Source organism: Lasioglossum baleicum, chromosome 19 (genome assembly GCF_051020765.1).
Source record: "Lasioglossum baleicum chromosome 19, iyLasBale1, whole genome shotgun sequence".
In the NCBI taxonomy this organism is placed as follows: Eukaryota; Metazoa; Arthropoda; class Insecta; order Hymenoptera; family Halictidae; genus Lasioglossum; species Lasioglossum baleicum.
In genome coordinates, this window is record NC_134947.1 from 2325895 (window position 1) to 2341663 (window position 15769).

Below are 15769 nucleotides of genomic sequence, written 5' to 3' on the forward strand. Positions count from 1 at the left end.
GGAGCTGTTAGGATGCGGACGAGCCCAATGCAAAACTGGGGAGCCGCTAGGTTGGATAAATCTCTGTTCGGACAATTGGAATGTCGCGAAAGAACCTGATGGTTAATCAGGGAATTGCTAGGATAATTAGTAAGCCTCGTAACTAGTATAATTTAATTGATACAATCCGAGCGGTAAGATTGTATCATGTGGGGACGTTCAATTACTTGGTTAGGATATTGGACGATAATTATGGGTTTAATGAATTTGAGTTAATTATATCAAAGAAGACAAATATATTCTTACTATAGAGTTTCGTTCTACAAGTGTATTTGTGTCGCGAATGAACTGAATTTGGAATAGGAAAGAAATTGAAAGGTGATATTACCTAATCTAAGACGCACGGTGTTGACGCACTGGCAATTCGGGGGACTCGGAGCAACCTTGTCACTGCCTAATAGATTTTAGACCGAACTCGCGGAATCTGTACGGTTAAACTTTGATTCAAAAGGAACGAACGTCCGATCTCACTGGTAGTTGACTTCCGAGATGCAGCACGACGCGACACTATTCGTGATTACGACAGTACTAGCCCACGAGAGTAGAAATGTAAGGGCTTATATAGCCCTGCAATGACGAGTGGTACTTGTCAGTACCCTTCAAGTGAACATTCGTATTTTGTCAACGACCAGTTGGTCGTGCGTACGTTTGGGCCCTAAACTAACCTAAACAGTTATGTAGATTTATCTAGGGTAGCTCTGTTCGTTTATCTAGGACGGTTCCTGCCAGAGATGATATTGAACACCTGTTCGTCATCCGTAACAAAAGTTACATTAATATTTTATTCTATACTTTGCAATCATGACTTTAACTAATTTTTTTTTTTTGTTATGTTACAGAAAGGCAGGGACCATTTAAAATCGATTTTCGTAACCGGAGATGTATGAAACTTGACAAATGTGTTTGAAATTTGTGTTTTATTTGTCTAGTTTCATACTTAACGACCTGATATATGTAAAATGTCGTTACAATAATTATGTGATTACCAAAATTGTTAGGAGTGATGCACATATGTATATTGAAATATAACGTAAATGAAATATTTTATATTGCATTATCAAGTCTGTACATTATTTTTCTGATTATAAAAATATTCAGTATTACATAATACATCAACAAAGAAGTATCGAAAAAATTAATTTTGATTTTTTAACAACGATACAATTTATAAAAAATTCTGAGAAAAATTAAGGACAATTGTTTCAATAATATCGGACTAATGAATTTTTATAAAACTGGTATCTCGAAAAGTTCAATACGAAATATGCATTTTCTTCGAATGTTTCGAGATTTTCAATTTTTTTAAACATGTCTGCATAATCTGAAAAATCTGAAAAAAATCTCAATCATGTGTGCTATTAAGTGGAATATTTATAAATTTTTTCGTAATTGTTTGTTGAGCATGGTTCGACTAAAAATCAATTTGTGTTGGGGGCCCTCTGGACTACCTTAACTTTAAAAATCAACGAGCAAAAGTTTTTTAAGAAATACAAAACATATTTTAGGATGAACCATTAAACCCGGTTTTTAAAAAAAAAATTTAGTCCAAATTTCGCTTCGATATCTTTTTTAGATCAAAAGTTATAGCAAAATGTGCACCGCGCCGCGCCGTCCCGGGATTCAAATGCGCGCCGTCTCCAGATCCCGACTTTCCGACTCGTGCTTCCGAAACTTCGGCAACATGAAAATTGGTGAAAATCGAAGGAACGCGTCGCTGACGCGTTCGGTCGAGCAGGTAGTCACACGGACATGGTAGAGGTACGCTTGTTTGTGTAGCGCGCGTGCAATCGAGCATGCACTCACACGGGCAGAGTAGAAGTACGTTCGTGTGTAGCGCGTGCGCAGCAGAAGCTACGGCGAGGACGGTCCGTCAGAGAGGGGGAACCTGTGCTGGAGGGGAAGCGTCCTCGCGTCCCCGATTCTGGCATCACTGCACTCGGTAGCAGGCATGCCATATTCGCGCGTGCCAGGCCCCTTACCGCTGTGCCCCTCGCCACGGTACTACGCTGAGCCCGCCCCACTCTTCCCACTAACACTGACGCGTACCGCTAACTTAGCTTGCTCCACGCGGTACGCGTCAGTGTAGTGGGAAGAGTGGGGCGGGCTCAGCTTAGTATCATGGCGAGGGGCGCAGCGGCAAGGGGCCTGGCACGCGCGGAATATGGCAAGCCTGCCCGGTAGCATGCTCCACGCGGCACGCGGCAGCGGCAGTGGTAAGAGTGGGGGAAGCGAAGGCAGCCTTAACGCAGCTTGTCGGAGAGGGACGGAAACGTAAGGGACCGGGTACGGCGTACATCTGGCAACCCTGGTGGGGGGTCGAGTCGGCTAGGCGAGCGGAGGGGAAAAAACCCACGACCCATGATTCTGGCATCACTGCCGCCGGCACGCTAGTGTTCGCATCTCTTTCTTTCCAATACGCTCTTCTTCGTTGCGTTCGAAACTTTTACCGTCGACGTGTACATGAGACACTCCCCCCCCCTCGAGTGAGCACTACCGTACAACGCACCGCTATTTCTGATTCACGTATTCCTCATTGACTCGCGCAAATGATCCCGACTGATCACTGAGCTTTCATTAATACGCGCGAATGTTTCTTTTTCAGCGGGCGAGTTCGTGCTAGAGTTTTCAAAATGAGAGATCAATGGTGGATCATCGTGGCACTTATCGTCGTCACGTGCAACGGTGACGATGTTCGATGTCCTGAACAGTATTGCAGCTGCTATCCAAGTCACAACAGTGGTACCGAGATACGTTGCCCAACAGAAAGCGACTCGAACTTCGTCATAAACGTTGTATCCACCCGGTATATTCAGGTGAGTACGCGTGACTCATCGATACTCCCTGAAGAGTATCTGCGGAGTCACGGAAAACGAGAAGAAAAATTACAAGCCCATCGATAGAATCATCGAAAGATGATAAAGTCCCTGTATTCGTAGGGGATGTAGCGTAACGACGTCGGTCACTCTAGCATTTTATTAACCTTTAGCACCGTAAAGAGTAGCGATTCTGAGGCGCCACTAGAAATTGCTGTACATACCATTATTTAAAATATTGTTTACATTATTAGATATATTGGTATCAATTAATTACTAAACGTTTAACTATTGTATGAGGTATTATATCAATTTACATATATATTTACAAAAAACAAAAACAAATGAAAATACCTATTTATTTCGTTGACCACCGGTTAAAATGACCGGTTCCAGATTTTTCATTTTACAATTATTGAAATAATAAAAATGATATGTATGTCTCATAGACTGCCTCGTGTTACCAGAACTTTCACTTTCCTTTACGTAATGTGCTAATTGCAAGTAACTGAAAGCGTGACCGCAGTCGGTACTACGATGAAAAGAAGATACATAAATTGTTATTTCAGATACAATGTAAAAGCTCTGCGGATTGGTCAGACTTCCGCGCCTCCAATTTGTTCCCTGCGCGGAGAGTAGAGTCCATCTTCTTCAAAATGTGCAAATTACCGAAGGACAGAAGCCTCGCGGATATCGCGCGGTAACTCGGCGCGGAGACGGTCAGCAGATTAATATTTCAATCGTACGGCAACGAGGGTGTGAATCTGACGAAAAACCACCTCGAGGGATTCCCAAAATTGGAACGATTGATTCTGTCATCCAACAATGTCAACAAACTCGGCAACGATTTATTCGCGGACAAACCGGAGCTGACGTGGCTCGACCTGCGAGCAAACAATGTTCGCCTACGGTTGGACACCTTTCAGAACTCTAGTAATCTGACGGTGCTCGAGTTGGGGCAGAATCATATATGTAACGAGCATCGAACCAGATGTGTTCGACAAATTGACGAAATTGACTTTGCTCAATCTATGGCAGAATAGACTGACGAAGATCGAGCCGGGGAGCGTTCGACAAGTTGACTTCTCTGATGTCCTTGGATATCAATTCGAACGAATTGACCGCTTTGCCCGAGGAGGTCTTTTTCAATCTTACCAACCTGCAAGTTTTGAACTTGTCCGGGAACAACTTTACGTCGTTGCCGGCCAAGATCTTCCAACGCAACAGAAAATTAGACATCGTGACCATGTATGGAAACAAACGGAACATGACGAGAGACCCTCCCGGGGGGATTGTTCGCGAATCTAACTAAATTGACGGTGGTACAGCTCAGAAGCGACGGTTTAGTCACCCTCCCAGAAGATTTGTTTCGGGGTTCCAGCTCGATAAACACTATCGAGTTGGAAAGAAATTATCTCGCGTCTCTTCCGAAGGATATATTCAAAGGACTGCACAGTTTGTCGGTACTGAAACTCTATCTGAATGAATTAACATCGCTGCCCGATGGAATTTTCTCGGACACGCAGGCCTTGACTGAAATCGATCTATCAGAGAAACATTTTACTTCAATATCCAGGTAAATATTCATGAAATGAAATGCTTCATCCCTTCCTTTAGGCACTATTTACATTCCCGAACATAAAAGGAGACATCCATAAAGAATACGCATGTTTTTTTCATACTTTACACATATGCTAAGTTTCAGTGTAATCAGCAACTTTGAATCGACGTTTGTTAGTTGCAATTATTTAAATTAAACAATTGTTTAAATCGTTACAGAAACTTATTTCAAAACTTACTATCGCTGAGCATATTGGATATGTCGAAAAATCAGTTACAAACAATACATCGTGCAAGCTTCAAATCATTGGAGAAACTAAAAATTGCAAGATTTTCTAACAATCTGCTCACGTTGAATAGTTCATTGTCTCTGTACCGTGACGAAATTTGGAACATATCACCGTTCCATCATTGCGCTTCCTTAGAAGAATTGTACCTTGCCAAGAATAATATTTCCGAGATATTTACTGATTGGACTGTCAGCAGCGTAAAATTTAAAAAATTGGATTTGAGATACAATCGGATACCTCACATTTCGGTAAGTACCCAGACAGCCAAAATCCTTGATTGTGTCCAGGCCACAAATGCGCGTGTGGGCTCGTAGTGTTCTCCTGGACACAATCTTGGCACATGATGTCGTTGCCACAATCCGGGATATCGTGCCCAGATTAACGATCGGGCCGTTGTAAGATGGCAGCACATAGCCGCACTAACTCTTCCTTTTTACTTATTTTGTACGCATTCGAGGCGGGAAAATTAAATGATAGATTTTGTTTATTGTAGTATTTGTAGTAGTTTTCCTAGACTGCGGATCTTTATGCAAAATAAAAATTGTCTGCATCGATTGCAAGAGATAGAAACTAAATTGAATGTGACTCAGGGGAACGACCCACGGCCCACGAATATACCATCACTGGTCCCAAGTCCCAAACAGTCCCAAACCTTCGCGGAAAAAACCGTTACGTTTATTACTCAGGTATAGATCGTGGGGGAGAAGTAAAAGAACGACTGGCGACGAGAGCCCTTGACGAAGGCTAAATAGGCATAGTGGCTCTGGAAGTCAATGCGAGCAGATCGAACTGCACAGCGTAGAACAGCTTAGTACCGAGTGGACTTTTCTTTTCGATATAGTTAGTTTAGGTTAGCTTAGTATCGTTAGATCTTAAATAAAGTATATTTAATTTTACGTTATCTTATACCCTTGCAATCCTGGAAAAAGGAGATACTGGAACTGCAGTTACTCGAATTAATATTCGGACGTTCTAAAACAGACGAGAACTTTTTTAATATTGTACTAAACGATTTGAACTTTTTGGGGAGCTAGAGCAATTAGTTTACTACAGGATGTGAAAAGAAATTTTTTCAAAAATTGCAATTGATCGGAATTGTATGGAAAAATACTAAGAGTTGCATTTTACAACTTTTTTATGTGGGCCCATATTGAAAAATTGAAAAATACGCTTCGTAGATCTGTGTCGACTAAACATATTTTGAAAATTTCGTCAAAATCGGTTAACGTTGCAATGAGCTACGTTTAAAACGTTTAAAAATGGTAAAAATCGCAGATTTTCAGCCTATATCGAAGAATTCTTACATCTTTCAAGGCCTGTCGTGTTTTTCCCGCATCAACCGATTTCGATGAAACTTTCACAGTGCATATTATTTACGCAGGCCTAGAAAGCGTACTTTTTAAATTTTCAATATAGGCCCGCACGAAAAAGTTGTAAAATGTAAGATTTAGTATTTTCTCTGCAATTCCGACCAAATGCAATTTTTGAAAAAATTTCTTTCCACATGATGTAGTAAACTAATTGCTCTAGCTCCCCAAAAAAGTTCGAATCGTATAGTACAATATTAAAAAAGTTATCATCTTTTTTAGATCGTCCGAATATTAATTCGTGTAACTGTACGTATTAGGGGATAATTGATGTATTACTAGTTTATTGATTTATGTGTAGGTTTACTCTTAATGTAACTGTAAAGATAATGGAACGGCGAGGGGGGAAGAAGTAACATAAGGAAGAGATAACAAAAAGGAAGAGAGTGCCCTGTATAACTCACGGCATTCGGCACATTAGTGCGACTGTGCTGTGCTAACAAATAAGATTGTCACGCCTTCCTTTTTAAATGAAATAAAATTTGATTCGTTTCTAATGAATATTTATGTGAGCATTATAAAATAAATGTAGCTTTTATATGACGAGAATTTTTTTTTGCATAAAAAAGTAACATTCAATTTAGTTTCTATCTCTTGTAATCGATGCAGACAATTTTTATTTTGCATAAAGATCCGCAGTCTAGGAAAACTACTACAAATACTACAATAAATAAAATCTATCATTTAATTTTCCCGCCTCGAATGCGTACAAAATGAGTAAAAAGGAAGAGTTAGTGTGTAGAGGATATAAGATGATTCTTTTAAATAAATGACTTGTTACTTCTTTGAAATATTTATTTTGAATGAATTCTAATTTGTTATATAAATAGATATTTGTTGTTAAGTAACCAAAAACAAAATAAATCTTAACAAATTAATCAATACAATAAACATAAACAGAAATCTACATTATCTTCAAGTTTACATTAGAAATCTTCATTATCTACATATCTTCATTATCTACATCCGCCACATTACTCCCCTCTGAGTTTTGACAATATTTTTAAATATTGAATTCTACAAATCCTATTTTCTTTTTTTCTTTTGGTCCTGGATAAGTTTTAAGTTGTCCTTTATTGATTGAATTTTTGCTGCCATAGGAATAAAACGACGATAAAAATTTATTATTCCTAGGAATCTTCGTAAATCTGTCCTATCCTTTGGAATTGGAAAATCTTTCAATGCTTGAACTTTTTCTTCAATAGGTCTCATACCTTCTGAATTAATTAAATATCCTAAATATTTGACTTCTTTAACACCAAAGATTGATTTATTTACATTTATTGACAATTTGAACTTTCGTAATCGTTCAAAAACTATCTTTAAATGTTGTTTGTGCTCTTCCTCATTTTTTGAAGCAATAATTATATCGTCAATGTAACCATGACAAAAATTTAATCCCCTTAATACATTATCTAAATATCTTTGAAACGTTTGTGCTGCATTTTTTAATCCAAAAGGCATGGCTAAAAATTCAAATAATCCAAATGGCGTGATAACAGCTGTTTTGGAAATATCTTCAGGTGCCATGGGTATTTGATTATATGCTTTAATAAGATCTAACGTTGAAAAAATTGTTGCACCTGCTAATTTGAAAGAAAAATCTTGAATATGCGGTACTGGATAGCGATCAGGAATTGTAATAGAATTTAATCTCCGATAGTCTCCACATGGTCTCCATTCTCCATTTTTCTTTGGAACCATATGTAAAGGACTTGCCCATTGACTTGATGATGGCCTACAAACTCCTTTCCTAATCATTTCTTCAAATTCTGCTTTAGCAATTTTAAATTTTTCAGGTGTCAAACGTCTAGCTTTCTCAGCTATCGGCTGACCTTTGGTTACAATATAATGATAAACATCTTTTTTAACAATCTCCTTGCTAACAGGTTTAGTAATATCAATATATTCTTGTAATAATTTATTATATTTAAATGAATCATTTATTGTCGAAATTGAAATAGTATGTACTCGTTTTAAGATTCCGAATGATTGTAATTTTGTCTCTTTATCTAAAACTCTTTTGCCATGTAAATCAACTAATAGATCGTAATGACCTATAAAATCTGATCCTATAATCGGCATTACCGCATCAGCTACGATAAATTCCCATGTAAAATTTCTCCGTAATCCCAAATTTACAGTAATTAATTTTTGACCATATGTTTTAATCTCAGAACCATTTGCAGCAAAAAGCATAAGATTTGTTTCCGTTAAATTTCCTTTTAACATTTTCCTTGGTAACAATGAAATATCAGAACCAGTATCAATTAAATATTTCATACCTGACGTCTTGTCGGCAATCGTCAGACGATAATTAACATTTGAGCTATCATGGATCGTCTGAACTCCAGACAGCTTTCTTAGTTTTCCTCTAACCCTTCAGCTGATCGGTCTCTTTTATCCTTTCCACTCCAAGAACAGGGTTTTTTACATTTAAAGGAATTTTCTCTAAACTTTTGATGATAATAACATAAGGATTCTTCATTTCGAAATCTTGACTTTGAAATGCTTCTATTTCTCTTAAAAAACCTAGACCTAGATCTTGATCTGTTTTTGTAATTATTTCTTCGTATATTAATATTTAAAACTTCAATTTGTTTTCTTAATTCCACAATCTGTGAATTTAAAGCTTGGTTGTTTTCTTCCTGTGAAGGATTAGAAGTATAATTTTCTTTTGAAGTAATGTTACAAATGTTATTTGGTTTTAATACTTCTACAATCTTATCAGCTTGATAAGCTAATTTAGAAAGTTCTTGTACTTCACTAATAGCTAAAATTCCTCGAACATTTTCTGGTAGTTGCTCCAGAAACAATGTTTTTAGAACACTCTCGCTACACAAACCACCTGCCAAATTTCTCAATCTTTGTAAGAAATTTGACGGTTTTTCGTCAATCATCTCATTTCCTCTAATTAATCTTCTTAATTTTGACTCGCTTGATTCATCGAACGAGGAAATAATTCTTGTTTTAAGAATTTCATATTTGTCTTTAATTGGAGGATTGCTTAAAATATCGGAAACAAAAGGAAGAACTGTTTTATCTAGATTAATTATGGTATACCGGTATTTAGTATCATCAGAGGAGATTCTGCTAATTGCGAAAGCTGCCTCAATCTGGGTAAACCACAATATCGGATTCTCTTTCCAAAAGGGTGGAAGTTTAACCATTGATGTTGCATTGATTTGACTGGAATTGTTGACTTGACTTGTTGAAGGTAATTCTTCTGTTATCAAATCTCTATTCGTTTCCGTAACAAGATCTTGATTTGATCTCCCTTCAATTCTATTTGGAGAATGATGAAGCGGCATCCTTATTACTTAAAAAGGATCACGTCGGGGTCACCAAAAATGTAGAGGATATAAGATGATTCTTTTAAATAAATGACTTGTTACTTCTTTGAAATATTTATTTTGAATGAATTCTAATTTGTTATATAAATAGATATTTGTTGTTAAGTAACCAAAAACAAAATAAATCTTAACAAATTAATCAATACAATAAACATAAACAGAAATCTACATTATCTTCAAGTTTACATTAGAAATCTTCATTATCTACATATCTTCATTATCTACATCCGCCACAAGTGCGGCTATGTGCTGCCATCTTACAACGGCCCGATCGTTAATCTGGGCACGATATCCCGGATTGTGGCAACGACATCATGTGCCAAGATTGTGTCCAGGGGAACACTACGAGCCCACACGCGCATTTGTGGCTTCGACCCGCTTGGTTGTCTGGGTATACATATCAATCCTGGGCATTATCCAAATACATAAATTATTTCAGAAATAATAGTTAAAATATATAATGTTACCATCTTATTTGGCTACGTGTTACTTGAAATAATCACGTATCATTTCGTTAGAACAGAACATTATTTCAAATGATCACTTTTTATCGAATTCAAATAAAACGTGCCTTACCCTGTGATGCATAGTACATAATCGGATCTGTAACATACTAAAGCGTCGAAATTTTATATGAAACATTTCAGGCCGAAGATCTGCAATTCACATCGAATGAAATTCAAGTGGACCTAAGGTACAACAATATAACTCACATCTACCTCAACACCGCGGAACGTTTAATGACGTTCCAAAAAGTCGAGCGTCCCGTAGTGATACTAGTGGAAGACAATCCAATAGCTGGCGACTGTGATTTGTTTGATTTTCTTCGTTATTTAGAGGGGAACATGCACCCCTATGTTCAAAACTATTTTCATATCATACCAGGAAACTTAATGTGCCAAAGTCCAGAATGGTCAATGAACATATCCGTGAGCCATCTGAAATCCACATCTTTGAAATGCGTAGTGACGAGCCCGTGTCCAACAGGTTGCACATGTTGGGCGAAACCATTCGACAAAGCTTGCTTGATCGATTGTTCCTACAGGAACTTGACGAGTATTCCACGCAATATTCAATGTGTACACGAGTATCAACTTGAATTAAATTTAGAGGGTAACAAGTTAGCTCAACTAGTACCCCTAACTGATCTTGGCTTAAGCAATGTATCGATACCAAAGCTGCTTTTGTCAGGTACGAATATCTCAAACGTACCCTTGGATGTATTGCCATCTGACGTTGAGGTGAGTGATACACGTGTTTCCCCTTTTTATATTATTATTAGGGGTGGGCGGGTACCCGGAAATTTGGAATCATTATTGGATTGAATAGTAATTACTTCATTACACAAAAGGAGAAAGAGTTGAAAAATTGTGTTTCCTTCGTAAAAATTAAAAATAAAATAGTCTTTACACAATGCGATGCACTGTTCTCTTTTCTTGATATATGTAGATTTTTTAAATTTCTGAAAGAATACTTATAAAATGAGATCGAGGAACTACCTGACCCGCGCCATATAATTTTTGGGTACCCCCCCCCCCCCCCGAATTATTATACATAGGAGCAAATCTATCTTGTCAAGTTACACATCTTTTACACATCTTTAATTACATTACAATCTCTATTTTCACATTAAGATTGTCGAATTAATTTGAATACAACATTCAATCTAAAAATACAAATCTATTCGGTGATATGATAAACAATCAATATGTAATACTATAATACTGCTAATACATCCAGATGATCAATTATACTGCCAAAACTGAATTAATCATTTAAATCTAGATGCGTATCAGCAGTATTACAGTATTATTGATTGTTTATCGTATCACATCGAATATATGTAGATTTGTATTTGAAGCTTGAACGTTGTATTCAAATTAATTGGACGTTCTTTATGCTGCCAAAACTGCCGCGTCAGCGATACTGATATTACCGGCAATATTGACGGTCAAATATCAAAGTACAGTGACTCCCGTTAATATTCGGATGCTCTTACAAAAAAAAAAAAAAAAAAACGGTATCTTATAATATACACAAACATTTCAGGTTCTCTAGAACTGCACAACAACAACATTAGCAAGCTGGATTTGGACGTTCTAGAATTCATGAATAATTCTACCAAGTTGAGGAAAATTACGCTTCACGAGAATCCGTGGACATGCGACTGCGATACCAGAGATGTTTTGAACTTCATGCAAACGGAAGTCTCTAGAATTTCGGAGTCTTCGCTGATCACGTGTAAGAATAAAAAGATTCCAATGGTAAAAATGACGGCGACCGATTTCTGTCCCGCTGAAACGGCTATGATCGTAGAAATCAGTTTATCCGTAGCAGTGATTGGATTGTTGAACGGTATGTTGGCAGCCTTGTACTACCGGTACCAAGTAGAGATTAAAGTATGGCTGTACGTGCATCAACTCTACCTATGGTTCGTAACCGAAGACGAATTGGACAGGGACAAGTTATACGACGCTTTTATAAGTTATTCCCATAAAGACGAAGAGTTTGTTATAAACGAGTTAGTGTCCAAGTTGGAAAGCGGTCCCAGACCGTTCAAACTGTGCATACATTTCAGAGACTGGTTAGCAGGAGAGTGGATACCGAATCAAATAGCTCGGTCTGTTGATGATTCGAGGAGAACGATAGTCGTATTGTTACCAAACTTCTTGGAAAGCGTATGGGGACGAATGGAATTTAGGGCCGCCCACAGACAGGCTCTCAGCGAAGGTCGAGTAAGAGTCATTCTAGTCCTGTACGGTGAGATCGGTGCCATTGATAAGTTAGACTCGGAACTGAAAGCCTATTTGAGCATGAACACCAACGTAAAGTGGGGTGATCCTTGGTTCTGGGATAAACTGCGATACGCTCTACCACACCCGCCAGAGTTGACCAGAAGGGCGATCAGGAACAAAATATTCGAGAAACATCAACCCACTATACAAATTAACGGTGACAAAAAGGAACTCATTTACCCAAACAACGAACCGGCAACACCACCTGCGGTCAGCACTCCTCCAGTCGATACCATTAAAGTCTTCAAATGCGACAACATCAACGAACTTGAAAAAGATACCGTTGAAAAGCTAAATATATCAAATAACAATGGAATCCTTCCGTCTGAACAATTGATACTGAATAATTCAACTAATAAGGTACAATGTACCACTGTGTAGAGTGTAGAGTGTAGAGTATAAGAGACACATATGTATATACATATCGTATAAGGACTGATGCAAACTATTGAGATCGAATTTATTTAAATCCTAAAAATGTTATTTCACAGTACTTCTCTGTAAATTTCAATATATACGTGGAAGTAATGAACTTTTATTACGTTTCGTAGTATTTTTTAAAACAAGCAACATTTAAGTAGAATAACCTCTCGATATAGTTCCACGGTATCTCTAATTATTTCAAGCTATTAGCCTTTATTAATTAGTCTTTACGTAAATTTGTATGTACTCGTACATTGTTTAAATAATTTCAATCTCGAATTTATATTACATAGATTTTCTGAGTGAGTGAGTATCTGTTAATGCTTATTGGTATGTAGTGCAATGCCAAATATTTCTTGTTATATTTATTTTACGAAACGACTCACACATTTTCCGTATATGTTTCCGGAATTTATCGAATTACATTGTTTGTAAGTAACAGAGACGAACGCGATCAAGTCAATTAATACATAAAAATTCAAGACATTTAGGTGTATAAAAGCTCATTGTAAATAGCTAGTTTTTGTAATTTTATATGCATTTCAGTTAAGACGGTGTCGTCACTATTTTTCACTCGCGACGTCATCGGTATAGATTTTACAATAAGGATAACGCTGAAGCGAATGTAGACGGATGTAAAAAAGCTTTGCTAGATGAAGGGCCATTACAAAATTAATTTCATATTGCCATTTGACCTACACGTGTCTGTATACTACTCGGAAACAGATTTTACTGTTGTGAGTTTGTAAGTTCATTGCTCAATTCTATGAGCACATTTTTATTCAACAATGTAACTCAGGCATGCGTGCATCAACAGCATATTGTAATTATATCGATCATTATTCGGTAACGTTGACTAGAAAGCTGAATAAAGAATCTCATTGTAGATTGTTAATTTTGCATTCAATACTTTTAACACGTTCCGTGCAGAGCCGTTTTTGCTCGACAACTAAACAAACTTATGTGTTTTGTTCTACACTGCAGTTTTTATAATGCCTCATTCTTTTGGTGGAAATATATTCTACAGTGTTAAACTTGTTATAGAATACATGGTTTTAGAGCATTAAATAAATATGTCAGCGTGTAAATACCACCGGTGGTACACGTGGCACGGAACGTGTTAACTATATTGTATTTTACTCTCAAGATTAGTTTATTATAAAGTTAACGTTAACCAGGTGGATATCCTGCGGAATATTGTGAAAATCATTAGAGACACATGTACTTACTTAATATTAGAAATCGCGGTTTTGAACGTGTATTAAAATACACTTGTACACGTGTATAACGAGCCATATAAGGTAATGTCTTACCATATGCGAGAAAGATGTCATTTTGCTAGCAAAATGTGACGTCCATCCAAAACAATGAAAATAAAATATCAGGTAACTTATTTCAATTTTAAAGACTTACCCATAACGGCGTTGGTTCTCCAATTCCCATAGATTCGACACATTTAAATCTCACTCCAGATGTATAGGAAGCTAATGTGTGTGTGAACGTAAAGGTAATCATTTCAGTTCTTGCTACTAACAGTAAAGGAGCTAATTTATTGTATTCGTTACTTACTATTTGCACACTTATCGCCATTCGAATATTGTAAGTAGAGTATATGTATAGGCCGGTTCTCCGATCTTTGATCGTAGAACCGGCATGATATTTCGTGCCGATTCTACAATCATAGGCAAGGGAGGTGAGGGGCGGGGGAAAATGGGGTGCTGGTTCTACGATTTTATGTTAGAACCGGCATAACATTAAGCGCCGGTTCCACCATAATTGGGAGGTGGGGGGCGGGGGAAATATGGTATGCCGGTTCAACAATCAATGGAGCGATGCGTTTATTGCGAAATAGAGAGCGTTACTGACGTGAAAGAGAACAATACAAAGAAAAAGAAAAGATTACATAGTATTTACTAAATTTACATAATATTTACTAAATATAAACAGAGAACGTATTTATGTAACGCCTGTGTTACTTGAGGCCTGAGCGTGATCACCGACTGTCCAGAGCTAACATACATTCTGGAAAACAAATTTTTGGGCTACAGGTAACAAAAAATAATTAACACAATTTTACGAAATACAATTTATTCAATTAATTTTCTATTTTGGTACAAAAAAAAACTAAAATGTTTACGTTCTCAGGTAGAAAACGTGTTCTTTTTCGCGTGACAATATTACCCGCCGTTGAAAAACAACGTTCGGAACTATCCGACGTTGCCGGTATCGCCAAATACTTCATTGCAAGTTTTGCAATTGTCGGATATTTGCTTATCCGCGACTTCCACCACTCATGCGGACATAGATCAAACCGTATCTGTGGTTCCGCAATGTATTTTTCATATTCGCTGTGTATGTCGGACATGTCAACAATCTCGTCATTATATAAAAATTGTAAAGCTGTTTGTTGCAATTTGTTATCTACATTCCTATTTGCTGTTTCATTTGGAAAACTTTCTAATGTGTTTTTTATTTTGCGACGAATTTTAATTCTTGTGCGAGGAGATTCGTGCTCTAAATCTTTGTAACGAGGGTCGAGGAAGCAAGAAATTTGGGTTATTGTTGTAGTACTCTCTTCTTTAAAATTTAACTGAAATCGGATCTTTATTTCCGAAAGTACTGTTTCTTTAAATACTCTAATAACCTCGTTATCTGTTTCTAAAATATTTAAATGGTTTTCTATTAATTTTTTGAGTAATGGTCTTACCATTGACACTGACGCATTTTTTTCACCACAAAACAACGTGGTTATTATTTGTAATGGTTTTAAAACGTTTAATAAACTATCTATGGTTTCCCATTGACATTCTGTTACCTCCAAATTTCTTGCCGTGCTTAAATTAGTAATTGCTCTGTCTGCAATTACATTAGTTATACTGCATCTATTTTCACGAATACGTTCTAACATAAAAAAGGTCGAATTCCATCTCATAGAACAACATTGTAACAATGTCGTTTTCCATATTCCAAGTTGCATTTTTCTGATTTCCAGGGCCTTTTTTGCGACGTTGGAATGTTTGAAATGCCCAACTATTTTACTGCAACGGCGAATAATTTGTTCTACAATGTCTTCCGTAAGTGCCTTCTTGATTGCAAGCTGCAGAGTGTGAGCTGCACACGCTACGTTTT

At 37.1% G+C, this 15769-nt stretch overlaps 1 protein-coding gene across 1 annotated transcript; it reads left to right on the top strand.

The window, feature by feature from the left end:
- The first annotated feature begins 2669 nt into the window (after positions 1-2669).
- LOC143218327 (protein toll-like) lies at positions 2670-12891 on the top strand. Its single transcript, XM_076443460.1, is given in 8 exon segments — positions 2670-2852; positions 3422-3829; positions 3831-3920; positions 3922-4125; positions 4127-4428; positions 4632-4950; positions 10070-10667; positions 11472-12891. Coding segments are annotated over 8 exon segments (3231 nt in total). The 3' UTR covers positions 12599-12891.
- The last annotated feature ends 2878 nt before the right edge of the window (positions 12892-15769 follow it).